Raw genomic sequence first — 26,077 nt, 5'->3', positions numbered from 1 at the left:
TTTATATGCTCATGAACTATTAAAGGAAATTTCCTTTGTCCTGCATTTACTTAGCTTTTTCATTATTTCCTCCTCCAAGTACTGTCATTCATGGTGTATCCATTGCCAGAAAAAAAAATTGGAAGAGTTTGCTGTTTGGTCAGCTTTTGGCAGAGATGCTAATTTTTTTCAGTACTCTCCTTAAGAAAAGAACCTCACTCAGGTCTCCAGTGCAGGCAAACCCTTTGCTTGAATGTTTCAAGGTTTGGAGTGAGAAATTTGTAATCCCATTTCTAGTCAAAACTGCTGCCACATATTTGTACCTGGACTGTGCATTAAAGTTGAGCTGGTATGAGCTATGAAAAGGGATGTGTGTATATGTGGAGAAAGAGTAATTAACATTTTTCAAATCTCCTTAATTCCAGAATTGTCAGCTGTTGCTTTGTTACAGTTTAGCAAAACACCAAACATTCTTGAGAAATATTCTTACATGCCTCTGCAACCTCCTCCCCTTCCTGTGATCTGTGATCTGATTCTTGTCTTTGTCATCCATAATCTTGACCTTGCTTACAATCTTTGAAACAAAACAAAACAATTCTTTTCTTACACTTGCTGGTTTTTGAATTTAAGGACCTTGTTACCTGCAAATGCGAGGTTGGTTAACCCAACAGTGGTTCTTGTGCCCAGCAGATGATGATGGCATTGCTTGTTAATGCTGTGTCCAGTGGTTCACTTTCTGAATGCCTCAAGAAAATGTTCTTTTTATAGTTTATATTGGTAGAGATTCCTGCTAGAGATATATTAACTCGAGATAAAATGCCTTTCTGACAACAGTTTGTTTTCTTAGCATGTCTCTCTGCAATGGCAAAGTTGGTCTTGTCTGTCTTTTGTGCCAATTTAAGCTGTGTAGCAGAGTGTGAGTGGCTTGTATGTGTGGTAATTAGTGTTCTGCTATGAAGTGGAGCTAACAGAACTCTGGGTGTTACTTTCAGTCTTTGCTCTTATATTTGTGAGGAAGAAATGGCATAGACTTGAGCTCCCTAATGAAGAAATGGAACAGAAGTAATGAAATAAGACTTTCTTTAATGTGACCTCTGGGTTGTGAGGAAAGGGTGTTACCAGCTCCATGTTTCCATCCTGATTTGTGAGAATCTCATTGCTGTGTTTTGGTACTTAGGAGTTTTTTATGCGTTACTTAGAAATGTTAGAGAATTTGCAGTTCATTGACTCAGTAGTTTCTGTGGCAAGGGAGAAGAGAGAAGAGGTCCAGCTGTGTTAATGCTTCTATCGTTTTTCTCCGTTGTGATTTTGTGAAATTGCAGAACTAGGAAGTATTGCAGGTTACTTAGGAGGCTTTAGAACAGACCAAAATGGAAAGATTAGTCTTTCTATTAATACTGGAAGTGAGATTCCACTTACCTGGTAAGAAACTGACAGTGCATTTTATACCCCATAGACAGTACTTTCAGTTTGCTGTTTAATTGTTTTAAAGTGAAATAATTCAGGTATAAATTATGTCTATTCATACACTTATTTACAAGGGGAAATGTACTTACATAGGTAGTGTGATAACCCACCCTTAATATTTTAATGCTTTTTCAAATGCTTGTGCTGTGAGGATTTTTTGAGTATATCAACATTTTCTATATGAGCTGCAAGTAGAGCTTGCACTAAGAATGAAATTCCCACATTTGCAGCTTGCCAAGGTGCTGTCTTTGCATTACAATGGGGTAGGCCCAGTAATTGTCCAGTGGCAGGACTGGGAGTGAGGATGAGTGGAAGCAAAAGAGTTTCTGTGTACAGCAGTAAAAGTTTGCAAATACCTTCAGTGTATTGGTGAGAAGCAGCATTTTGTGCTGCTGGAACTCATAAAATGGCCTGTGGAGCTCTGCTTTGCCCATTCCTTTTTAATACTGTGTTCTTTTAGTCACATGATGATGTTCTATCTCCAGGTCACTGTATGGTGCTCCATCTCCCTTCTGTGTCATCTGGAGGGGTTCCAGATTCAGTTCTGGTTTGCTTCTGCACAAACTGGGCTAAAAGGAGTATTTCACTGCAGTTGAGAGGTTAATTACGTGAAATACCACACTGCTAACTAGAAAACAAGGAAAGCAAATTAGGTTTAGTGCTCATTTTATAGCCCAAGAGGCAGAATCTGTCGCTTTATGGCACTGCAAAGAGAAGATTATTCTGAGACTGTAGACTATTTTTTGCCCTTTGCCTCTGCAGTTGCAAGCAGTAAGTGGGACTGACTGCAGGAGGTCAGAAAATCATCTTGTGCAGTTGGACTTCTGTCAGGCCTCTCTTTCATTCTGAAATTGTACAGTCCTGAGGACTCTGTGTTTGTGTCTCGTTGGTTTGTAGACAAGGATATCAAAGAATTGAAGTGGAAGTTGGTTACTGTTGGTAGAGGATCAGGTCTTTGAGTTGGTTACAGTTTTAAAACATCACGCTCTGTAGGTTGGCTGACCTTAGGTATTAAAAAGACTCAGAGCTGTTTGGTTTTATGCTGCACTTTTACAGAAGCCTCTAAGGTACTAATGTGATGTGAAATGGATCAGGTGGATGTATGTGCCTTGTTGAAGAGAAGATACAATTTCTGTTACCGTTGGAGCAAACACACTTCTAAATGGAGCTAGGAAATACTGAGGGAACTGCTCATGTTCAGGACAAGGTTGGTAGGGGGAGTTTGCAGCACTTTGCAGTTCAGCAAAGTGTGTTTGCTGTGGTTTGCTCTGTGCTGGGCTCCTTCAAGGCTTCCTAAGAACTTCAGTTCCTCCTTTGTAGCCAAAAGTGGTGAGCAACATGCGAACAGACTTGGATCTCATAAATAAAGCTGCTGACAGGATGTTTTCAGGTTGTTACAGGGAAATTTTTTCAAGCTTTTCAGCAGTAGCAAAATACAAGATTGCTTTTAATTGTGTTTATGGATTCACAGTTTTAGTCTATTCCTGGCATAATCAGATGTGTAAAATAGGGTAGTAGGTAAATGCTTTAGTTGAGATTCCCTATAAATTTGAAGAGATTAGATGAGGTACTGCTGCTGAAGGTGAATCTACTTTAATTTCTGGGACAAAAAAAAATGCTGTATGCAGGTTGTGGCTACAGATGGGGGGAAAAATGATCTTGGGTCAGTCAGAGGGTTCTGAGTAGGTGAGAGATAGCTTGTTAACAGTAGGACTGTTAACCTGCTTAACTTGACACATATCCCAGGAGATTTCATGTTCAGTGTGCTGAAGAAGCACTAATTTTGCTAATAACTTGAATATAATTGTCTTTCTAACATATTCTATTAGTCTAGTGTAAACATAATGCCAGTTCCTTCAGAGAACACTTGGTCTCTTCCTTAATTTCTTCATATCTGGTATTTGTAAGAGCTGTCTGACTAAGAACTAGCTAGCTAAGCATCCTCAATCCTTCAAAATGTTGTGTCAGCATATGGTATTCAGTGAGTCACAAGGCTAATAACTGTATTATGGCAGGTGCAGGGAGAAAAAAAGGTAAGTCTTATTTAAAATAAAAGAGTGTTTGTCTTTAGAATTTCATGGTATCTTAATGGGTGTTTAATAGTTATAATAAAGTAGGAGAAAATCTTGTAGGAAAGCAATGAAATGTGCCTTGTGTTTAACTGCAGAGTGTTTACTGAAGCCTGTCTGAGATTAAGGCTGGGGTTGTTTTTCATTTCAGTTGATGCTGATGAGATAAAACGACTAGGAAAGAGATTTAAGAAGCTTGATTTGGACAACTCTGGTTCTCTGAGCGTGGAAGAGTTCATGTCTTTACCTGAATTGCAACAGAACCCATTAGTACAGCGAGTAATAGATATATTTGACACAGATGGCAATGGAGAAGTGGATTTCAAAGGTAAGGCACAGCGTTCTGTGACTTAGAGCTTTAGAATTCATGGTTTTCTTCATCTGAGAGGAGAGGTGAAGAAGATTTGTTAAAACAAGGCGCTAAATCCAAGTGCAAGTAAATAAAACCAGTAAAACTAGTTTCTCTGCGTTAGGGCACTTCTGAGTGAAATGCTTAGAGCAGATTGTTTAGTAATGGCTTCTAAGGTCATGCTGACTGAGGATTACTCATTAAAAATCTCTTAAAGTACACCAATTTAGACTCGTAATTTTGATGCTGAGGAGAGACTGAAGAAAGTGTGGTAGGCTAAGTGGTGTCTTTCTGCATATGTTGTATTTATCCCAATATACAAATGAAATCTGGCCTTTGGAGTATTTAGAAAATAGGAAAGAGCCCAGGTTTCTCTGTTGAGATTCTTTTATGAGATTCTTTATAGGTAGATCTTAGATTGACACTAGAAGAAAAAAAATTCCAAGCAACCCAGAAGATTTGATTTAGTACATTTGTCTAAATTTTACATATGTTTTAAATATTCATGATTAAAAGGCCAACAGGCTATAATCTTCCTCATTAATTCATCTTTAAACAGTCTCTGACCCTTAGAAATTATGTTTGTAACTCTTCTTCAAGGAATACTTAGTATTTCTTGTTGCTTATGACTAGAGAAGGTTAATCAGTCTTGCATTTTTTTTTTTAAATTGGAGAAAGAACTTAAATCTTATTTATACTGACAGACTGACATTTTACATAAGGTATTAATATACATGGGCTACTAACCTTTGCAAAACCCCTTAAATGTCTTTAGGGATAGTTACAGTACAACCAGAATGTTGAGTTTTGATCAGAAGCAGTAATTGTTGCATGGAACTATTCAAAATTCCCTTGTAAAAAATAGTCATGAACAATGATGATCATGTTGTCTATGACATGTGATTAACAGTTATCAAGAGTTGTTCCTGTTGGGAGGGAACAGAAGTTGGCAAAATCAATTTTCTTTCATAAAAAATACTATTTTAGTATTTCTTAAAAAGCAGTTTTCAGTTTGTGTAGTTCTTTATGTTGAGAAACCAGGATTGAGAGGCGTTTTACAATTAGAATCTCAACTGGAGTAGCTTTAGTAAAGATCTTAAGAGTTTTCTGCCAGGTTCTTGTGAAGATCTAGCAACAGATTAATTTAAATCCTAGTGTGACCAAGTGTGTTTAGTGAGTGCTACATTGGATTTGGGGTTCCTTCCACTGAAAAACATTAAATATCAAAGTATGCAGACATTTAGGTGTCTCAAGGTAGGCAGTATTTTAAAGATTTGATTGCTTTAACAATTTCTAAAATTTTCTCAATGTTGACTTTTTTGTTAATTAAAAAATGTGCTTTTTTTATACATGTTTTCTTTGCATTATTTAGAATTTATAGAAGGCGTCTCCCAGTTCAGTGTCAAAGGAGATAAAGAACAGAAGTTGAGGTGTAAGTATTTTGATTTTCCTTCACAAAAATTTTCTGATCCTGAAAAATACACTTTTGTAAGTTGAGATTAAGATCCAAAGGCAAATCCTAATTGTTCTAAAGAGTGGAAAATCATGAAAGTAGATTGTAAGCTTTTTGCACGTTTTGTGCTTTATTTGTGTGAAGATTTGTTAGCACTCTTTTCTGCATGGAAGGTTGGTAGAGGTTGCTTGCTTTCTGAAGAATTCCAGTTGCTTTCTGTTTTTTCAAGAAGTAAATTCATTTAAGAACAGCTTGCTGTTCTTAAATAGAATATTTAAGAATATTCTTAAATATTCTTTTAATTTAATATTTCTTTCAATATTCTATAATGGTCTCTGAACTTACAGGGCCTAAGAATAATACTCAATTCTTTGCTATTACAATAGGAAAGCATCAAATTCTCGTTTCAGAACTGCATCTCCAGACCCAGACTTTAGGAGTAAAAAAGAAACAGGTTCAGTTACGGATGTAGCTTCCAGTAACTAAGACTGAAATGTTTAAAAATAAATTCAGTCTTGGTGCCAAAAGTTGTTTGCAGCAAAGTAACCAGATGGGATTTTGAGTCACCTGTTTCCTGGAAGGTTGTAAATTTTTTGCTTCCTGGATCCTTTACTTGTGGTGGTAGGGAAGATTTTCCTTTTTGGTGTTCACAGAATGCTTTTACTGCTGGTGCTGAAACAATTTCAGGTGTTTTCTAAAGTTAGTATGTACTATTTCCCAAGCACAGTTGCTACCAAATGGATGGTTTATTCATTTTTGAATTTGTTTGTTTGTTTGTTTTACTTCTGCAGTTGCTTTTCGCATTTATGATATGGACAAAGATGGTTATATCTCAAATGGAGAGCTCTTCCAGGTGCTGAAGATGATGGTTGGGAACAATCTCAAAGACACTCAGTTACAGCAAATTGTAGATAAAACCATAATTAATGCAGATAAGGATGGTGATGGAAGAATATCCTTTGAAGAATTCTGTGCTGTAAGTAACATCTAAAGAAAACTTGTGTCATTTACAGAGAGAGGAAAAAAAAAAAACTCTCAAATGCTGCTCTGGAAGAAAAGTAAACATTTGAAAGGCACCTTTGAAGAACTTAGAGGTTTATTGAACAGAATGCTTTAATGTAGCATTTAATGCTTGAAGGGGCTTATTTCAACCCATATATATGGTATAGGTATGATTAAATAGATAGTAAATTAAATATATGTATTTCATTACTTGACAGCAAGTTTTAAATTCTTTTACCAAAAAAGTAAAGACACATTGGATCCTGATCCTTTGAAAATTGCAAAAATGAGTGTTTACACATTGATTTTAAGCAGTGTATTAAGGAAGATGCCCTGGATAGCATGGTTTGGGCATTGCTTTTTTCCCTCATCTTTGAATTTACAACTTCAGTTCAAACATAACCTGTTCATACTCAAAAAAAAGTGAGTTCTAAAAAAAAAGAGGAGGAGGGAGGGTGGTGGCAATCTGCCATCCCATCAGCTACTAGAGTAAAAAAGTTCTATTTTTTTGCATTTTGGGGATTTTTTTAAAAAAGTTTAATTATTTTTGTGACATCATGTAAAAAACATTTTGTCTGCAAAGAAGTTAGAGCTTCAGCCTGCAAATGCCTGGGTTAGTGCATTATTGGTTTATTTCTTGCACTGGTCTCTCATCTTCAGCCATCCATCAAATGTGATGTTCCCTCGTCTTTGAGCTTCTTGCCTTGTGCTACTGATGGATTTTCCTCTTCCTTACTTTTAATTAGTTCAGTTTTTGTTGACCTCTTGACAAGACACTTTTCAGTTCTACAGCATCTTATTCTTTGCACATCATCATGCATTTTATCCTCTCTGAATCTGGTGCTGAGTATCTGCAAAAACACTTTTCCATTTGTTGTCTTTGGCCCATAGCATTTGGCCTTGGAATCTTGTTCCTCTAAAATGATATAAAATGTTCCTCTGACATGGCACCTCTCTTTTTTCCTTCTGCTCTGCATGCATCACACACCTGTGAACACGCTGGTAATGCTTTCCTGGGTGTGTGCTGTTCTGTTAGAAATCCTGCTGCTGTTCCTTAGGCCCTTTCCTTTTCCTGGGAAGGTTCGTAGTTATACAGGGTGGTTTAGAAGTCACCATTTTATTTAAAATGCACAAATATACTACAAGGTCATGATATGAGATGGAGAGGAATGCCAAAATGGTATTATTTGCACTTGTTTTCAGCCTTTGAGCATGTAAATTGTACTAACATAGAACTACCTGGGTTTGTACATAATTAATTTCATCTCTCACAGTACTTGTAAAATGTAAATCGGTTTGGAGACGCCAGGGAAGTACTGCCTTTGTGATTGACCTCAGTGCATCTATTGAATGTGTTCTTTACCCCTTGCTAACTTTCAATTCTCATCTTTCTGAACCATATTTTTCTCCCAGGTTGTAGGAGGCCTAGATATCCACAAAAAGATGGTCGTAGACGTGTGACTCTGTAGGGCACCACCCAACACTTTTGCTTTCTTCTCCATCTCTGAAGATCTGCTCCAGACGTCCAGCAATGCTCTCTGTGTATTTAAATGGAAGTATTTTTCTCTGTGAAGCCACATTTTCCAACATGAGCCTCATGAAGCCAACTAAGTGTTATTGAACTTTGATTCTCTCAATAACTCAGTGTAGCACTTTAAAGTCTGAAGGACAGCAAAGATGGAAAGAGCATATCAGTGTGGCGGAGAAAGGGAAGGGGTTGGCTTTTTAATTTATTTTTCTTCATCTTTTATAACAAGGAAATATCTATCTATATATATATATGTGTGTATTTATATATAGATATATATGTAGCTTTCTATATGTAGTAGCTAGGTGGGCTTTAATTTAATATACTTGATTCAGAAACAAAACTAGAGTACAAAGTGCCAAGCAGAATATTAACAGTTCAATATATGGATATACATCCTTACTTTTATTTCACACAGTTTTATATATATAGTAGAAGAATGTAAAATTTTAACTGGGTCTTAGGTCAACTCTTTTCCTTTTCCTGTGACTGTTCAGATGTTTCTATATATTGAATGGCTGACAAAGCATTGCTTCTTATTAAATCACCTTAATTACTTTTTTTTTTTTTTTTTTGTAACACGGGAGACTACGTTTATTTATACCTGTTAATATATTACCAGGGACTGTGTCTCTTTGCTAAATAACTTAGTACAGTTCTACTTAATATGAGAATATAGTTTAATGCTACTGCCAAGAACTAGTCCTCGTGTGCATATAGTGACTGCAGAATGCTTTGATGGCTGTGACCCAGGAACTGGGAGCAGTCACAGCTGTCCTGAAGCCAAGGCAACTCTGCTCTGCTGGGTTCAGTTTAGATACAGCTGCTTAAGGTGGTAGGTGCATTCATGATTTTTTTCTCTTGTGCTTAGCTTAATGGAATTAGGATCAACATAACTGTGCAGGATTCCCATCTACTTATTTTATACAGTACTTAGGTTATAAAATGTCCTTGCCACTTAAATTCTGTTGTTTCACCCATGATAGTTTTCCCCCTTGCATTTAAAAAATACTACAGGTAGCTAAATAACTGGTAATATTTTATATATATATGTATATATGATTCATACAGGGGGGAAATCTTGTTAACCTATGCCATAGAGGAGGAAAACTTCACACTATCTAAATTTATACCTCTTGCAGTTCTCCAGTCCTTTTCCTGGAGAATTTTTTTTTTCTTTTCTAGATTTGTCCATATCATAATTTGTAATGGAAGGTAACTTGATCTATTTGTGTGATATAAAAGTAGCGAGCCATGTTTTACAACTTTATATCATCCCTTCCCTTTTCTGCAGTGGTACTATTGGCTGGAAGAAAAACATTTGCTAGATTTTTTTAGGACAGTACATCTTTCCTGTATAGTAGTTTTTCTATTTAAAAAGAAATAATAAATTGTTTTGTAATGAGCAGTGAAAAGTGCAGGTTGTCTGAACCTCTTCAATCGAGCACCTGTCTGCCATAGCTGTTCCTTCAACTGAGTGCTGCACATCATGGGCTCTGTCTGTGAGAGAGAAATCCAGGTGCTTAGTGTCCTTGCATGACATGAAGTTTTGCATGTAGATCGATTTGAAATGTTCCTCTTGTTTACATCATTTGCATAATTAAAGAGATAATGTTGCCAAACTTTGGTAAATGTTCATGTTCAAAAACAAAAAAAATCTCCACTACATGTTAACTTTTTTCTTCCTCTGGATCAGTACGTGGTTTATAATCCCAGCCAGTGGTTGTATCTGTTCCAGTGTCAACTGCCATGTGCTCTGCTTCAAGGGGGAATTAGTCTTTTGTGAATTTTTTGTACATAAGTATTTGTTACAAACATTTTAGCAAATGCTTTCAGTTTTTCTTGCTTGTGCATATCTTGGCTGGCATTATAGAAATTAGTGCTAATGTTATTTCTTTAGGGGGACTGGAAGGGGAGGGATGAGGTTTTTGGGTTTTTTTTCTTTTTTTTTTTTTTTTTTTTCCAGTTTGTGTGGGGAAAAAATGATTTATGTTGAATGTTTAGTTTTTCCTCTGCATGCTACATCATATATTGTGGGAACTATAAGAACCTTCATACTGTATGAATACAAAATAAAATATTTGAACCTTGGCTGGGGTGCTGAGTACCTTTCCTATTCACCTTAAAGCAGCTCTGCACCTTGCTCTGAAGAAATCTTGTTCATCATTTTTTGTCCACTCCTCGATTATTATGATTTACTGAAAAACTCCACAGTGCTGAACACTTTCAGGGTTCATTTCAATATTTCAAGACATGCTGAGGTGGTTTAAAGGCACATCTGGTTCTCTTTGCTAAATGTTCAAAGTGGGTAACATACTTTGTTTGAAATCCCTGTGGAAAGTGGTTTAAAAAGCACCCCAACCCACCTTAACATTAATGTAGGTGGAGAATAAAAGGCAGTTCCTGTCTCAGAACAAGTCTGTGCTGTGCTCTTTGGGCTGCAGGAATTTGGACCTTCTGGGTGCTGCCCTCTCCTTTCTGCTGTTTTGGGTCAGTGTCTGTATGCAACTAATTTAGGATAAATATTAATTTTGTGTGCTCTTGCCTCACTCTTCCTTGCCTATCAAGCTAATTGAAATAAATTAGAAGCAGCCAAGGAACAGACCACAGTGACCAGGAGCACCTGGAGCTGCTCAGGATGTGCACACTGTCCCCTGTGAGCTCAGACTGCCAAACTCTGTGTGCTGAGTAACTCCTGCAGGTCTTAAATCTGTGACAACTGAAGGCTTGAATCAGTTTGGCTGCAGTGGTACCCCCATACTGTGAAGTGCTATTCTGGAAACTTAGACATTGACCTAAATGCTTACTGAATTTGCTTGAGTGTTTGATAATCTCATTTCAGTTTGTTTTCATTCCCAAGCCTGAACTTAATTATTTTGCAAGACACTTTGCAGAAGGTTGCCTGGCAGGTCTAGAAGAAGAGGGTCCATTTTTGAATCATACTGGGCTGGTCACTCTGATTTCTCCCCTTACTTTTGTTGCTTTATGCTACTTGTATAACATTTTAAAGAGACACACAGGACCTTAGAGTTGTTGGTGGAAACCTGTACTGGTGTACCACCAGTACTTAACCTGGTGGCTCTTGGCTTCATTAGGCTGTCCTTACAGATCAGTTTTAGGAACTAAGAAATCTATATATGTGCAGGTTCAGGATTCAGTTCAAATACGTTACCTACCTCTTCATTTTACTCATCATGTGATGCATTGTTCCAGCAGCAGCAGTGACTCAGTGGATAGCCTACCCTTGAACTCTGCATTCCAGTTGACTCCTCCTTTTTTCAGGAAGATACTTAACCATGATGTGTGGTTATAAATGCTTAAGTCTGCCAATTCCTTTAGGCTCAAAACATTTATAAACAACAAGGCTTTCTGAAGAAACAGCCTCTTAAGTCTGTTCAGAAAATCCATCATGAAGCAGGTTTTTGTTTGAGGCTGTACAAGTAAAATCATGGATTTTTGATATAGACACAATTTAAAATACCTTTTAATGACTAGACAGAAACATTAGGTATTTTCAAATCAGACTACATGTCCACAAAACAGTCCTGGTTTTCTTCTGGGCTTCCAAATCCAGCAGAAAACTGATGGCTTCTGTGGCTCTAGGCTTCTCTGGTGTCCAGGAACCTGGACTTCCAGCCCAGTCCTTGGTGGTGCAGCTCAGAACCTCTCAGCTGCTCTGCTGGCCACTGCCCTGATATTGCCATAGACTTTGGATGGAGGACTTCCTGCAGAAGAAGGCACAAATCTAGTGAGGAAACTATGTAATTTATCACAAATTTGCATGTGCTGTGCTCACACCTGTGTTCAAAGTGGAGAACTAAGCCAAAGGATGGATAGTCAAGAGTCACTCTGTCTCACTGCAAGTGCAGAGTTCAGCTTCTGCTTTCAGAGTGGGTTGCTCTCTCTGGCTTTTGAGAGCCCTTAGGGAATGCTGCAGCTAAATCAAAAAGCAGAACATCTTTCTGCAATGTAGCCAAGGTTTTGGAGCCAGAAAGCAAGTCCTGGATTCCCTGCTTCTCCCCCAGATTTTTCTCTTAAGAGCAACAAGCCAAGTGCCAGGAAGCTATTTGCTCCAAATGTAGGTGTGGACAGGACAGGGAAGAGTCTAAGAGCCACAAAGCAGTTTCTCAAACTGTAAGATCTATATGTAGATATATATAAGATTAGGTAAGAGGACTTACCTAAAATTAGATTGCAAATTGCTGTTCGTGCCATTTTAATGTTCTGAAAAGATCCCAAAATATGAACTTTTCTGTAAAAAGCAAAGTAGCAATAGTTAACAGAAAGTAACTTAGGAGATTACACAGTTCATAGAAAATTGGAAGTCAGAGATAATTGTGGAATTTTGTATCAATGTACTAGTTTCTTTTCTGTACTTGAAAACAAAAAAACCCCAACCAACTTCCAAGGTAACACCTGCACTCTTCTAAATCCTTTTGAAATAGATTTTACCATTTGCAAATTTAACAGTGTAGCAGCTTCCAGAGCAAAGTGTTGCTGTGTTGGTGAGTTCAGCTTTGATTATTCCCAAGAAGGAACTCTGATGCTGTGGGGAATGACTGAATTATAGGTACGCTGGTGACACTGTCATTCTCATAACAAAAGGTCAAATAACTTGTGCTCATTAAAATATTCCCTTAAATATTTTTTTCTCACTACTACTCTCCAACAGTTTCATAAAATTTAAGTTCTCTTAGTTCCTTGCAGAGGGCTTAACTGAGGGGTTGTGCTTTGCCCAGGAGGAAGGAAGTCACTCTGTACTTACGCGTCAGCAAGAACGATACGTGTCCTGGTCACGTTCTCTATGGTGAATTTGGTTTTCCCACCTTTCCCTGCTATCCTCCCTATTGCTCTTGACAGATGATCTCCTTTCAAAGGTTTGACTGAAATGAGAAGAGCATGCTCAGGGTAACTGTAGTGGTGTGTGTTCCTGTTAATGTTTCTCTTGGTCAAGTTGCTGGAAAGAACTCATGCCAAGTACTACAAAAGCAACTTCAGTGGTCAGCACAGATCCGTCTGGATTTCAACTTTTTTTTTTTTTTTACTTACAGTCCAAACTGCATCCAGTGCTGACACAGGGTTTCTGGCATGTGAAAGTCTCCTTCAGAACTGCAGAGGAAGGCCCTGCACTTCATGTGAGGAAATGGAGTCAAAGTGTACCAAGTTAACACTGGTAGAAATTAAGTAGATCAGGTTCAGATCCTGCTCTACAGGAGTGCCAGTACTACATAAAATTAGATGTTTCTGGCTTCCTTGATCCTTGAGGACAAATGATACAAGTGGAGCAGAGGGAAAGACAAAACAAACCCACACCAGCAGGATGTACCCATGACTTCTTGAATACTCACCATCTGTAACTTCAAACGACTCTAGAAAAAGATCATCTAATCTGATGAGAGCAAGGGCATCCTGAAAGAGCAGGAGATCTGTTATCAGTTATTTTGTTTTAGTACTGTTGAAAGCTGTAGTTCTCTTTATACACATAACCTAGCAAATAATAGCTAAAGTTAAGTCTAAAGAATAATTTCTTCAACAGCAATACAAATATTTCCATCTAGAGAAGCCCACCGCGGCTTGGATGCCCCTGATTTCAGCCCTGCCTCCCCAGTGCTAGTGAAACCAGAGCAGCCCCTACAACACTGAAAATAGGAGGTTTGTTTTCTCCAACAGGCCCAGTCCTATTTAGTATCTACTGATGATCTGGACGAGGGGATTGAGTTCACCTTCAGCAAATTTGCAGATGCCACCAAGCTGCCAGTGTTGATGTGTTGGAGGGTAGGAAAGCTCTGCAGAGGGACCTGGACAGGCTGGATAGAGGGGCCAAATCCATTGATAGGAAGTTTAATAAGTTCACATGCTGAGTCCTACACTTGGCCACAATGCTTGCCTGCAGGGCTGCAGCCTGGGGACAGAGTGGCAGGACAGCAGCCAGGCAGAAAGGGACCTGGGGGTTCAGCTGACTGAACACAAGCTAGCAGTGTGCCCACATGGCCAAGAAAGCAAATGGCATCCTGGCCTGGATGAGGAACAGTGTGGCCAGCAGCAGCAGGGAAGTCATCATTCTCCCGTACTTGGCACTGTTTAGGCCACACCTTGAATGCTGTGTCCAGAACTGTTTTGGGCATCCCAATTTAAGACAACTTTTAGATGCTTGAATGTGTCCAGAGAAGGGCAGCAAGGCTGATGAAGGACCTGGAACAAAAATCCTCTGAGAAGTGATTGAGGAAGCTGGAGGGACTCAGCCTGGAGAAAAGGAGGCTCAGGCAGAGCCTATCACTCCCTATAACAGCCTGAAATCAGGAGAGTACAGCAATGTGGAGTCTGTCTCTTCTCCCAGGCAATCAGTGAGAGGATAAGAGGACACACTCTGATGCTGCACCAGGAAGGGTTTAGGCTGGACATTAGGAAGAAGCTCTTCACAGAAAGAGTGACTGGGCACTAGGATGGGCTGCCCAGGGAGCTGGTGGAGTCCCCCCATCCCTGGAGGTGTTTATAAAAGGACTGTAAGTGGCACTCAGTGCCGTGGTTTAGTTGATAAAGTCATAGGTTGGACTTGATAATCTTAAAGGTCTTTTCTGACTTAGTTAATTCTGTGATTCTGTGAGATTTGCACAGAATGGAGGTTATTGGCTTGGGCTTAAGAAAAATGTGCACTCTTTTCCTGTGCAGAGTACCTCAGAGACAGATCTTTGTTTTATGCTTGTCTCACACAATCTATGTCCCCTGTTTATGTGCTGTTTGAAGGCTACTTCTTTATCCAGCATTATCTTAAGAAGTGGATGTCTACTCCAGTTACAATTTCTAGAAAACCACCTAAGGATTTTTCCTTCTTTCTTTCTTACTGTAATTTGCAGAGAGGCCAGGGACAGATCAGCAAACTGGAGCAGTCTCACAATCTGGTTGTTGGGAGACTCACCTCTACTTGAAATCCAAGTATGAAGGCTTTTACAAAATCAGCTGCTTTTGTCAGAGCACTGAGATCCTTTGTCTCTTGACAAGTCTGCAAGACAAGAAGTTATGTTTGCAAATTGAGACCAGGCAAGTTAGGAACAGAACTTAAAAATTCAGCCTGTGCTTGGAGAGGAGAGAAGAGAAAAGCTGCTGAAAATCCACCACTGACTGAGGAGAGCCCTTTGGGTGGAGATAACCCCAAACCAGCACAAACTAAACTGCAACAGCAAACAGCAGAAAAAAGAGAAGGATGGAGATGGCAGGAGAGTTATTCTAACGACAATATTCTAAAGATGCCTTAGCAGGTGAATAAAACTCATTTCAAAGTTTTATATTCATGATGGATATGGCCAAAATGAAATCAGCTTGATAAGAACAAAACAGCTTTTCACCAGACATCATTTCATACCAAAAAGTGGTGTTAGAATCCCAGGGTTTTCTCCTGCACAGTTAATGAGTGAAACTGCAGGAGTTCTGCTCCTCTGTACCCTTCCCCTGAAGTTATCTCTAGGAAGCGTAAATAAGGGATAATTCTGTCATCTTTCCTCCAGTTTCTGCCATCAAACTTGTGATAACATTTCATGGTTAGGAAGTAAAATTCCTGTTGTTGTCTGTATTTTCACTATTACATTGGAAGATCTCATATGTCAGTGTTGCTAATACAGTGAGTCGTATGTCAAAACTTTGGATATGCCCTTAAAAACTCCTGGTGTGAACAATCCTCAGGAGGAATAAGGTTTAAGAATGAGGATCTGCAAGATTTGCAGGTTTATACTGGTGTCTGTGCCCTGAAGTGTTCCAGTGCAATCCATCAAAGAAAAATCACATGCTGTGGGTCCTTATCATCTGCCACAAACAGAGGCATTAGAAGATTCAGTGCTCCCTTAAAAGATACTGTTTATTTACTGTTAGGTAAGTGTTTGGTAGCCTTAAATAGCTGGAAAACATTGAACTACAAAATCTTATCTAAGACACAGATGAAAATCCTTAATACTATAGTACATAACTTTCTCCAACAAGAATTGGAACACTCCCCCAGCTTCTGCTGGCTCCTTCTGGAACAGATTTGTATTTTACTCACAGAAACTACTTGTTCTAAGCAATAATTGCCAGATTTGATCCCAGAGGGGGGTGTGACACCGCACAGTTTCCATTTTTCCATGCAGTATATGGGATTTACAACTTCCCTAGTCTTTAATCTGTGGACCAAGAACACCCAGTGAGAAGAGGCCGTGCTTTTCAGGAGGTAAAATCACAGAAGGGTCAGGGGCTGGAGAAAGATCATCTTGTTTCCTGCCATGGGCAGGGACACCTGTCACTGAACCAGGCTGCTCAAGGCCTTGTCCAACCTGGCTCTGAACACTCAACACTCACAGTAAAAAAAAAAGAATTCCCTAACAACTAAACTAAACTTCCCCTCTTTCAATCTGTGCACATATCTCCCTGTCCTGTGCCTGCAGTTCCTGAGAAAGAGCCTCTCCGGCTTCCTTGGAGGTCTGCACACAACCTTCTCCCTCGGCTACCGCGGAAGGCAGAAGCAGCTGCTCCCCTTACCTTGATCTCAACATTCCTCGTTTTCAAATTGAACCTGATCTGAAGCTGCAGATGCTCCACGATGGGCGTGAATATCTTCATCCAGTTCTCTTTAAGCGGCGTGTACCTGTTGGCCGGAACGGGGATCTTCCTCAGCTCACCTTTCCCGACCTGCCGGGGGCGAGACACAGCGGGGCCGTGAGACGGCGGGGACCAGGGACAGCGGGGACCCGGGGACGGCATTTCCCCAGCGCCGCGCTCAGCCCCAGCCCCGGCCCCGCTCAGCCCCAGCCCCGCTCAGCCCCGGCCCCGCTCAGCCCCGCTCAGCCCCGGCCCCGCTCAGCCCCGGCCCCGCTCAGCCCCGCTCAGCCCCGGCCCCGCTCAGCCCCGGCCCCGCTCAGCCCCGGCCCCGCTCAGCCCCGGCCCCGCTCAGCCCCGGCCCCGCTCAGCCCCGGCCCCGGCCCCGCTCAGCCCCGGCCCCGCTCAGCCCCGGCCCCGCTCAGCCCCGCTCAGCCCCGGCCCCGGCCCCGCTCAGCCCCGGCCCCGCTCAGCCCCGGCCCCGCTCAGCCCCGCTCAGCCCCGGCCCCGGCCCCGCTCAGCCCCGGCCCCGCTCAGCCCCGGCCCCGCTCAGCCCCGCTCAGCCCCGGCCCCGGCCCCGCTCAGCCCCGGCCCCGCTCAGCCCCGGCCCCGCTCAGCCCCGCTCAGCCCCGGCCCCGCTCAGCCCCGGCCCCGCTCAGCCCCGGCCCCGGCCCCGCTCAGCCCCGGCCCCGCTCAGCCCCGGCCCCGCTCAGCCCCGCTCAGCCCCGGCCCCGCTCAGCCCCGGCCCCGCTCAGCCCCGGCCCCGCTCGGCCCCGGCCCCGCTCGGTCCCGGCCCCGCTCAGCCCCGCTCAGCCCCGGCCCCGCTCACCCCCAGCGCCTCAGCGGCCACGGGCGGGAACGCCGGCCGCTTGCTGGGCCGCGGCTCCGCCGTGTCCATGGCAGCCCCCGCCGCCGGCTCCTCGGCGGCCGCCCGCCGCTTCCTCCGGTTCCGCCGGGACACGACGCTGGTGAAGCCGCCGCCCGCCGCCGCCGGGGTGTCCATGCCCGCCGCGGTGTCCATGCCCGCCGCGGTGTCCATGCCCGCCGCGGTGTCCATGCCCGCCGCGGTGTCCATGTCCGCCGGGGCACACACGTGGTGCCGCTGCCGGCGGAAGGGGCTGGCCGCTCTTCCGCCGGGGCGGCGGCGGGCCGGGATGTCGGTGGCCGTGGGCGCCGAGCGGCCGCAGGTGGTTTCGCACGTCCAGCAGGCGCTGAGCTACACCGTGTTCGATTGTAAGTGGGTGCCCCGCAGCGCCCGGCTGCTGTGCCTGGGCAGTGCCGCCCGCGGCACCGGCATCATCCAGCTGTACGAGCTGCACGGAGCCCGCCTGGAGCTGCTGCGGGAGGTGAGCGCGGTCCCCTGGGGAACGGCTGCCGGGAGCCGATTTGGTGATGTGTTCAATGCGCTGATTTGTTCAATGCGCTGATCTGTTCAATGTGCTGATGCTGTGATAACCCTGTCGTTTCTTGCTGAGGGGTCACCTCGTCGCTCTCCGCAGCTCCCTGAAAGGTTGTAGCCGGGTGGGAGTCTGTCTCTTCTCCCAGGCAGCCGGTGACAGAACAAGGAGAGAGACTTAAGCTGCACCAGGGGAGGTTTAGGTTCGACATTAGGAAGACTTTGCTCGCAGAAAGAGTGATCAGACGTTGGCATGGGCCGCCCAGGGAGGTGAGGGAGTCACGGTCCCTGGAGATGTTTGAGGAAACACTGGATTTGGCACTCGGTGCCATGGTTTAATTGACAAAGTGGCGGTCGGTCGTAGGGTGGACTCGGCGATCTCAGAGGTCTTTTTCAACCTAATTGAGGCTGTGGTTCTGTGATTTTGTTTACTGCCCTTCTGTGATTTTGTTTTCTAGGCTGTTTTCATGTGTTGCGTTAGGAGTTTTCTGTTTTCTGCCTGTGTTTGACTTTTTGGGGATGTTTTGTCGTTTGTTCGTTTGGGGTTTTGTTTGTTTAGTTGGCTTTTGATTGGTTTATGGGTGGGGGTTTTTTTGTTGTTTTGTTTTGTTTGTGTTTATTGGGGGGGTTGCTTGGTTGTTTTCTTTTTTTGTTTGGTTGGTTTTTTTCCCCTCAGATTAACCTTTGAGTGTTTGCTGCTTCTGAGTCGGGACAGTTCCTCAGGTGCTTAAGGCCCCATTAGGCCACAAGCAAAGTGTTTTCTTTCAAGACCAGCAAACTGGGGTTTTTTTTGCACAAGAACTAAACTTAAAGTGTAGCTTGCCTTCGACAGCATTTTAATAGTATTTTCCCCCACAAATCATGCGTTTCACTGACACTTGCCCCTGTGCATTCCCAAGAACTGCATGGTTCCTGGGTGTTTTTGCCTTTTCCACGTGTTGATACAGACATTTCCTTTCTTTGAAAGATCGAAAAGCCCAAACCTATAAAATGTGGAACCTTCGGTGCTACATCTCTGCAGCAAAGATACTTAGCTACGGGAGATTTCGACGGGAACCTTAACATATGGTAAGCACAGGTATTGGAAGGTTTTCACTGAATGTTGTCTGTCTGAACAGAAGTTTCTTTGACTTTTCCACGAGATGCTCTCCATGTGCTGCCTGTGGTTGGGACCCAGTGCAAGCTTTGCTGGCTGCTTTATTTGGACCGTGTCTGTTTTGTAGAAACAACACAGAATTCTGCACTGTGCTGCTTCACTCCCATCTTCTGTGTGCAGCTGCAAAAGTTCTGTGAGGTTGTCCTGTGAAAAGAGGCTTTTGAATGGCTGCAGGAGTACAAGCAAAAGGTTGTGTTCAACCTAAATTTCGTGTCTAGATTAAATATATATATATGTATTCTTAATCTCGAAATTTCAAATGTTTCCCTTGATTATTTGTGTAATTGATGTCTAGGTAAATTTAAGATCAAATAAAGTAGTAGTGTCAAAAGGGGATTGTTTATTATCATGATTATTATATTGCCCCGTGTCAAGGAACTACCAGTTCTTGTTGGAATTGCAAGAATTACATGGAACAGTTACTGGTTGAAATGTAAAATAAAATTCTGAAGGATTCTCAAAGAATGGGAATCAGTGGGAAAGAGCCATGAAACTCATGGCTGGATACAGTATTCACCTGAAGTTAAAGAGCAGTAGTCAGATCTAGGTGGGGATCAATGAATCAAGTTATTTTAAAAACCTGCTGAAAGTAAAGCTAATTGGAGTATTTTGATCTGTGGTGTGACTCATTTTTTGAGCCCAGCTTAAAGACTGGTTAAAAGTGGTTGCTGTGGTGACTCCCACAACTGCTTTTACAAACAGGGAGGTCCAGAACAGAGCAGAACCTTTTGGAGCAGCCTAAAGCACTAGCCAAAGGAGTCAAACAAAGACTCTTGGTTCTTAGTAGTGATACCCATATTTGTTCTCACTGTTAATCTGAGCTTCTATGATTTGTGCTCAAGTTTCCTTTTGTTTTTAAACAAAGCCTGAATGTCAAGGAAAAATGCCATGTTTTCTGTTCTTTTTCTTTCTTGCCTAGGAATTTAGAAGCTCCTGAATTACCAGTGTATTCTGTGAAAGGTCATAAGGAAATCATAAACAGTATAGATGGTGTAGGTGGCTTAGGAATTGGGGAAGGTGCACCAGAAATTGTGACTGGCAGTCGAGATGGTGAGTTAGTGAACTCTGCAAGTCTTTCCAGCTCCTCTGAGCCTGCAAAGCTCTTGATGGCAGGGCACAGTCTGCCATCTGAACTAGTTACAAGCTGTTGCAACTAGTTCTTTGTACACTGTTTTTTGAGTCTTGCTTGGATTTCTCTAATTCTTCCAGAAGCCACAGATAAGCAAAAGGTGCTGTTGTCCACTGGGCATGAGACAGAAGGGACACAAACCAGAATAAATGCAAAATGTCAGCTACAGAAAATACATCCTTAACAAAATGCTTCCACTCTGTTTCTGTTTGGTTTTGTGGTTCTTTCTTACATCCACAAAACAAAGTGAGGCTTTCTAGAAATGAAAGAGTTGCTCCTATCTTTTGAAGGATTAGGATGAAAAGCCAAGGGCTTTCTTGGGAAGGTGGACAGTGCATACAGTATGACAGTGCATTCCCAACCCAAAATCTCTTGTCGTTCTTTCCCAGGAACTGTGAAGGTGTGGGACCCCAGGCAGAATGACACTCCTGTGGCTAATATGGAACCTGTACAGGGGGAGAGCAAAAGAGACTGCTGGACTGTGGCATTTGGTAATTATTGATCAGATTATGACCATTCCTCCCTCTCATATGATTGTGCTTTGATGATTATCAATGTATTTCAGGGTGTTATGGAATACTTTATTTTTTATGGATGCATAAGTAGCAGGTTTTGCTTTTCTACACTGTTAAATTTATGTGTGAGGTTTTTTCCATATCATAAACCAGTTTTGTGGGTTTGTGATAGTTAGGTTTTGGACTCATTCCCTAATCAATTGTGGTCACCATTTTTAGTTGGACTTGATCATCTTGAAGGTCTTTTCCAACCTAGGGGATTTGATAATTCTATGGTTTCACAGATAAGCTGTGCAAGCTTTATTTATGTGCCTAGGAATGTAAAACCAGGATATCCAGCTGTGTGGTTCTGAAGGAGTGCAAATGTTGCCATCTACAGGGAACCCATCACTGTTGTAGTGTGGTTCCAGCTACCAAGCATTAAGGATTTAATTTAAGAGAAGACCCTTGAAGCTGAAGACCCAATCAGAGAAAACAGCAAGATTTGATGTGAGCTCTGTATTTTTAATTGGAGAGAGCAAAGCTGCTTGTGTCCTACACAAGTTTTTTGTCTAGACCTTTCAGGTTTGAAAACCATCCAGTTCACCACATCTTAATATCCCAACAGTAACTTGTTATTGTTGTTGTGTAAATATAAGTTGAAACTGCAGGTTTGGGGCTTCTGAAATTTACAGGCTAAAGAGGTTCTGTGTTTTGTGGTTAATTCCCTCTCTGTGTCCAGGCAATGCTTACAATCAAGAGGAACGTGTTGTGTGTGCTGGATATGACAATGGGGACATTAAATTGTTTGACTTAAAAACCATGTCACTACGATGGGAGACCAACATTAAGAATGGGGTAAGGAAATAATGAAAGTGTTTTTCATTCCAGCTCCTGTGTAGGATGGAGAAATGAAAAGGATTCTGTGTGTGTGAAATTTAACCAGAAGACGTTTCTGCTGAGATTTTACCAAGGAATAATTTTCTTTAGGTTCAGCAAGTTGTACCCCTCACATTCTTGATCAGAACAGGATGGAGTATTTTCCAATGAATTAAAGTTTTTAGATGAACTTGTTTATTTCCTATTTGATATGATGATGATATTGTGGAAATAATCAATGATTAATACATATTTACAAATCATGAAACAGCCTTTTTTTTTTTTAGCAGTGGCTAAATTACAAGACTGGATTTTATCTTGTTCTGTATCCAGGTTTGCAGTGTGGAGTTTGACAGAAAAGATATAAATATGAATAAGCTGGTGGCCACATCACTTGAGGGAAAATTCCATGTTTTTGATATGAGGACTCAGCATCCAACCAAAGGTTTTGCTTCTGTTTCAGAGAAGGTATGGGGAGACTGAGAATCTCTTAATAAGAGACAAACTTTCTAAATTCATGCTGTCAGATTATTACACGTGTACTACAAATAAATAAGAAATCTCCAGGTTACTTTATAAAACTTGCTTGTTTTGTTTTTTGTTTAGTGAACAGAATCTGGTGATAATTCAAGAAAAGGCACTTTTGTGGTGAAATTCTTTAGAACTTGGTTTTCTTTTTAGAAAAGGCTGAGTTTCAACTTAGTATCTCTTAGCTTTTCCCATACTATCATTCAAAGCAGATAAGGTGTTGGAGGTACTTTGTTCTGAATCAAAGAATTTTTTTTACAGAATAAACCAATAATATTTATTTATTTATTTATAAATAATTCTGTCATAAATGTGAAAATAGGATTCGTTGTCCTTTTGGTGCATTTAAGCTTTTCCTTGTGGACATTTGCAGACAGATATGTATTAAGTCAGAGGATGTATTGGGGTTTTTCCATAAGTGAAAGGGATTTCTGTTGCTGGATGATCTTAGTGCCCTGGCTGAGGTTTGAGCTGTTGACTGTGTGTTGTGTTTGCACAGTGTTTGTAATATATTCCCTTACAGTAATGATTTTAAGAGATATTATAAAATTTAAAAAAATTTAAAACAGTGAAATTAACCATCCACTGTGGCAAGGCTGGGCTCTCTTCATACAAATGATCTCTGTTTTAGGATTCTGTTTATTTTCCTGTGAAATTCACCGCCAAATGACTTCTGTAAAATGCTGATTTCTTTTTATTAGGCACAAAAATCTACCATTTGGCAGGTTAGGCACCTGCCACAGAACAGAGATGTATTTATGACGAGTGGAGGATCTGGGAGCCTTCATCTCTGGAAATAGTAAGTGATCACTCCCTCCAGCCAGGAGTAAGAAACCAACCATTTAATATTTTAAGAAGGAATCTTTCTGAAAGTGATGTGTGGGGTCTTGCTTAAAGAATAGCTGGTTAAAATTGTTGCTTACAAATGCAGTAGAAATGGTGATTTCAGTGTCAGTACATGATCTGGAGTCTTCAATTAATCCCTAAGAGAATGTGACAGCACAGATGAATCTTGCGTTGTTGTCTTAACAAAATGAAGATCTAATTATATCCTTAGTTAACAAGGTGATAAATGGGAAAAAATGGGTTTCTTAAAATTGTCACATGGTAGCAGTTACAACTGAGAAGATTATTGAAAGCCTTGACTTAATGATTCTTATGTTCACGTTTTCTTACATTACATGGAAAAATAATTGAACTGTCCTTCTTACATTACATGGAAAAATAATTTAACTGTCCTAAATACAATGAAGTTGGTGCATTAAGTTCCAGAAGCATAGCTGCCATGATTTTTTTCTGCCTGTGGTAAAAGCTGACCAGTAAAAAAAATGAAGAGTTATAGAGGAGGGGCTATCAGGATTCAAAATTTCCTACTTCCTTTTTTCTTCCGTGAAATATCTACTAAAAGTACCCAGTGTAGATATATTTGGGTATGATTACTCACTACTTTTAAGCCATTTATTTGCCTTAACTGTAAAGCAGGGAATAAAGAGGATGATGATGTGTTTGCATCAATAAATTTCTCTAAGTGCTTGTTTTTTTGCTTTCCTTTCCTCCTTGGCAGCGAGTACCCAGCCCAGCGCTGCAAGAAGGATTCGGAAGGATCTGAGATGGGGGTGGCAGGGTCAGTCAGTCTCCTGCAGAATGTGACTCTGTCAACACAGCCCATCTCCAGCCTGGACTGGAGCCCTGACAAAAAGGGACTCTGTGTCTGTGGGGCCTTTGACCAAACCGTGAGGGTGCTCATAGTTACAAAACTGAACAAAATTTGACAAGAAAACGGGAATTTCTGATGAGAAAGCACAGTATAGTTTGCAGTCTGTAAATATGGAGGGAGAGCCCTTCTATTTCTAATTTAACTTCTTCCTTAATAAAACTGGATTAAAGAAATAGAAGCCAGATTTTTCTATTGAAAGTTCAGATATGTGCAGTTAGGGTTGTCTGGCTGATTGTGCTGTGATGACTTGGAAGTTACCTGGGCACAAAAGTTAACCTTCTAGAAATGTGAATTTACACTTGAAATAAAATGTGCCATTGTGTTAACGTAGCTCTGTAATTCCAGAGCTCACTTGGGTTTGTGTTCAGCTTATTCCTAGTGCAAATATCTTCACACTTTTTAAATGTTTATTATATACAGTATTGCCCATGTGCATTCATGCAATGGGAATCACTACAGAGACTCGCTGTGTTACTGGATTTATTAATTAGAATGTTTGTTAAAGTGACGTCGGATCCTTTAATACAATAGAGAAACGATAGCAAGGCTAAAATATTCAAGTTTAATGGAGTAAGGTTTCTATTGAAGATCATACTGAAATTAAACTATTGAGCAAAATGCACTGTTCTATTATTTTACTTGGGTTTCCTATTAAGTTTATATATTCTGTTGTTTTTATATCTGTTTTCAACTTGATACTCTACAAATAAAATTATATACAGTGTTTTCTTAATACGAACAAAGCAGATTATTCAAATATTCAGAGATTTAGGAAAGTAATGTATAGAAAAACCTCACAGGCTATTAAACCCTAGACTTTGTGGAATGGAGAAATCTTTCATGCCTGTGTAGCAGAGGGTGGGCAGGAGGAACATTACAGGACACCATAAACACAGTCCTTGGTTTTAGTAGGTCACTTATACTCTGCTCTAACCTGTCTACAGACTTAGGTTCTTGCATCTCAGATTTAGCAGGGACAAAAACACAGGCAGTGTAGGCTAAATATTTTGTGGAAGACAAAGGTATATGAGATTTAGCTCTCTTCCCTAGGACTTGATGGTTTGCATCATATTTAGTATATGTTTTTTTGACCCAAATAATCCCACCTCCTTTTGTGCCTGGAGTAATGTTGAGAGCATATTCTGAAATTATTTTAAATATTGTCTTTCTTAAGGTACATTCAAACAGGAGGGAATAGGGGGAACCATTACTCTGCACTCTTGGCTGCAGCTTACTTTTGAGGGTGTGTAATTCAAAGATTTCAGGTGTTCTGAGTCTAAAATGCACTGTTTAAAGATGGCTTCCATTAGCTTTGTGCTGTAAATAAAATATTTATTTGAAAGGTGTGAAAGGCAGTGGCAATAGGTGGAAATATGCTTTCTCCCTTTAACAGTGACTCTGAGTCAAGCACAAAGTAAGGGAAGAAGCTCTCAGTGTAGGTACCTGCAAGGGAACACAAAAATCTCCTGAGCACAGGACTGGGCTCTTGGTGCTATTTTTATGAACTTGTTCCTGCAGCAAAAATGTCCCTTCTTAATTCAAACAACTCGAGAGACCTCCTAGTGGGATACAACTTAGAGCAAGAACTATGAAACAACAAGCTCCATGGGCCTCAAAAATATGAAATGTGTGTTACCTCTGTGCATTTAATTTTGAGAATCATTTTGGGATTTTTTTGAAAATGAAGGAATATGTTCCCCTTGTGAGTAGCTGGTTTCATGGAAACATGGCAGGAACTTGCAAAAAACTGAGAGGTAGAGGAAAAACAGATTGAAGGTGGTGTGCCCTTGTTCCTTAAAGGTAAGTGGCTGTACCTGTGTACCTACAAAATGAGAGTTATGGGTTGGAGAGAAGAGCTGTTGTTTGTGCCTGTGCTGTGCATTATCTCCTCAGCAGATTGGATTTCTGCTTCTTCAAGGCTAAAGCAGAAACTTAAGCAGACCAAAAGCTGCCTGTGGCAGCCCAGCCTGCTCTATTTATAGTCCTTCCCCCTCTTGCTGGAGACTGGCACCTTGCCTCTGCAGCCTGCAGAGCTGGAGTGTGTCCTAAATAGAGCCATAGTGCAGCTGAGACCAAATGCTGTGTGACGCAGCCCAGGAGCGCTCTGGAAAACCCCTGCCTCGCCCGAGGAAATGGAATGTGCTGCCGAATTTGGAGTGACTGCATGTCACAAGGGTAGGGTGTCTGCCTGGCAGCTATTGCTTGTTTCCCGTGCAAACCATCCCTGTGTGCTCATGGAAAAAAAAAATCTGTTTACAGGCATGACTGCAGCCTGTACACAGGGATGTGTTACACGTTTTTGGGTTTGTGCTTTGTGTGTTTCTTAAACGAGACGCTGCCCAAATCCCCAGCTATCAGGTTTGGTTATT

General features: G+C 41.3%; 3 protein-coding genes across 4 annotated transcripts in view; 2 read left to right on the top strand and 1 right to left on the bottom strand.

Annotated features, from left to right (window-relative positions):
* Positions 1-9,938, top strand: part of PPP3R1 (protein phosphatase 3 regulatory subunit B, alpha) — a 39,170-nt gene extending 29,232 nt beyond the window's left edge. For both annotated transcript variants that reach the window (XM_066316488.1, XM_066316489.1), the window contains 4 exons: positions 3,667-3,843; positions 5,237-5,296; positions 6,109-6,293; positions 7,733-9,938. In XM_066316488.1, coding sequence (XP_066172585.1) covers positions 3,667-3,843; positions 5,237-5,296; positions 6,109-6,293; positions 7,733-7,780 — 470 coding nt within the window. In that variant the 3' untranslated portion in view covers positions 7,781-9,938. The remainder of the gene's footprint in view (positions 1-3,666; positions 3,844-5,236; positions 5,297-6,108; positions 6,294-7,732) is intronic.
* A 1,375-nt stretch (positions 9,939-11,313) lies between these two features.
* On the bottom strand, positions 11,314-17,469 carry PNO1 (partner of NOB1 homolog). The gene is made up of 7 exons (XM_066316487.1): positions 17,239-17,469; positions 16,353-16,502; positions 14,764-14,847; positions 13,196-13,256; positions 12,613-12,730; positions 12,029-12,099; positions 11,314-11,572 (listed from the first exon to the last, which is right to left on the bottom strand). Exons 1-7 carry the CDS (start codon positions 17,464-17,466, stop codon positions 11,505-11,507), a joined length of 780 nt encoding a protein of 259 aa, XP_066172584.1. The 5' UTR covers positions 17,467-17,469; the 3' UTR covers positions 11,314-11,504.
* An 87-nt stretch (positions 17,470-17,556) lies between these two features.
* On the top strand, positions 17,557-24,330 carry DNAAF10 (dynein axonemal assembly factor 10). The gene is made up of 8 exons (XM_066316486.1): positions 17,557-17,755; positions 18,773-18,873; positions 19,881-20,011; positions 20,480-20,581; positions 21,327-21,442; positions 21,797-21,931; positions 22,693-22,790; positions 23,556-24,330. The coding sequence occupies exons 1-8, from the start codon at positions 17,564-17,566 to the stop codon at positions 23,761-23,763; spliced, it is 1,083 nt and encodes a 360-aa protein (XP_066172583.1). The 5' UTR covers positions 17,557-17,563; the 3' UTR covers positions 23,764-24,330.
* The last annotated feature ends 1,747 nt before the right edge of the window (positions 24,331-26,077 follow it).

This window comes from Sylvia atricapilla, chromosome 3 (genome assembly GCF_009819655.1).
Source record: "Sylvia atricapilla isolate bSylAtr1 chromosome 3, bSylAtr1.pri, whole genome shotgun sequence".
Classification (NCBI taxonomy): Eukaryota; Metazoa; Chordata; class Aves; order Passeriformes; family Sylviidae; genus Sylvia; species Sylvia atricapilla.
The sequence above is the reverse complement of the archived record's forward strand: the minus strand, read 5'-3'. Positions and strand labels throughout refer to the sequence as shown.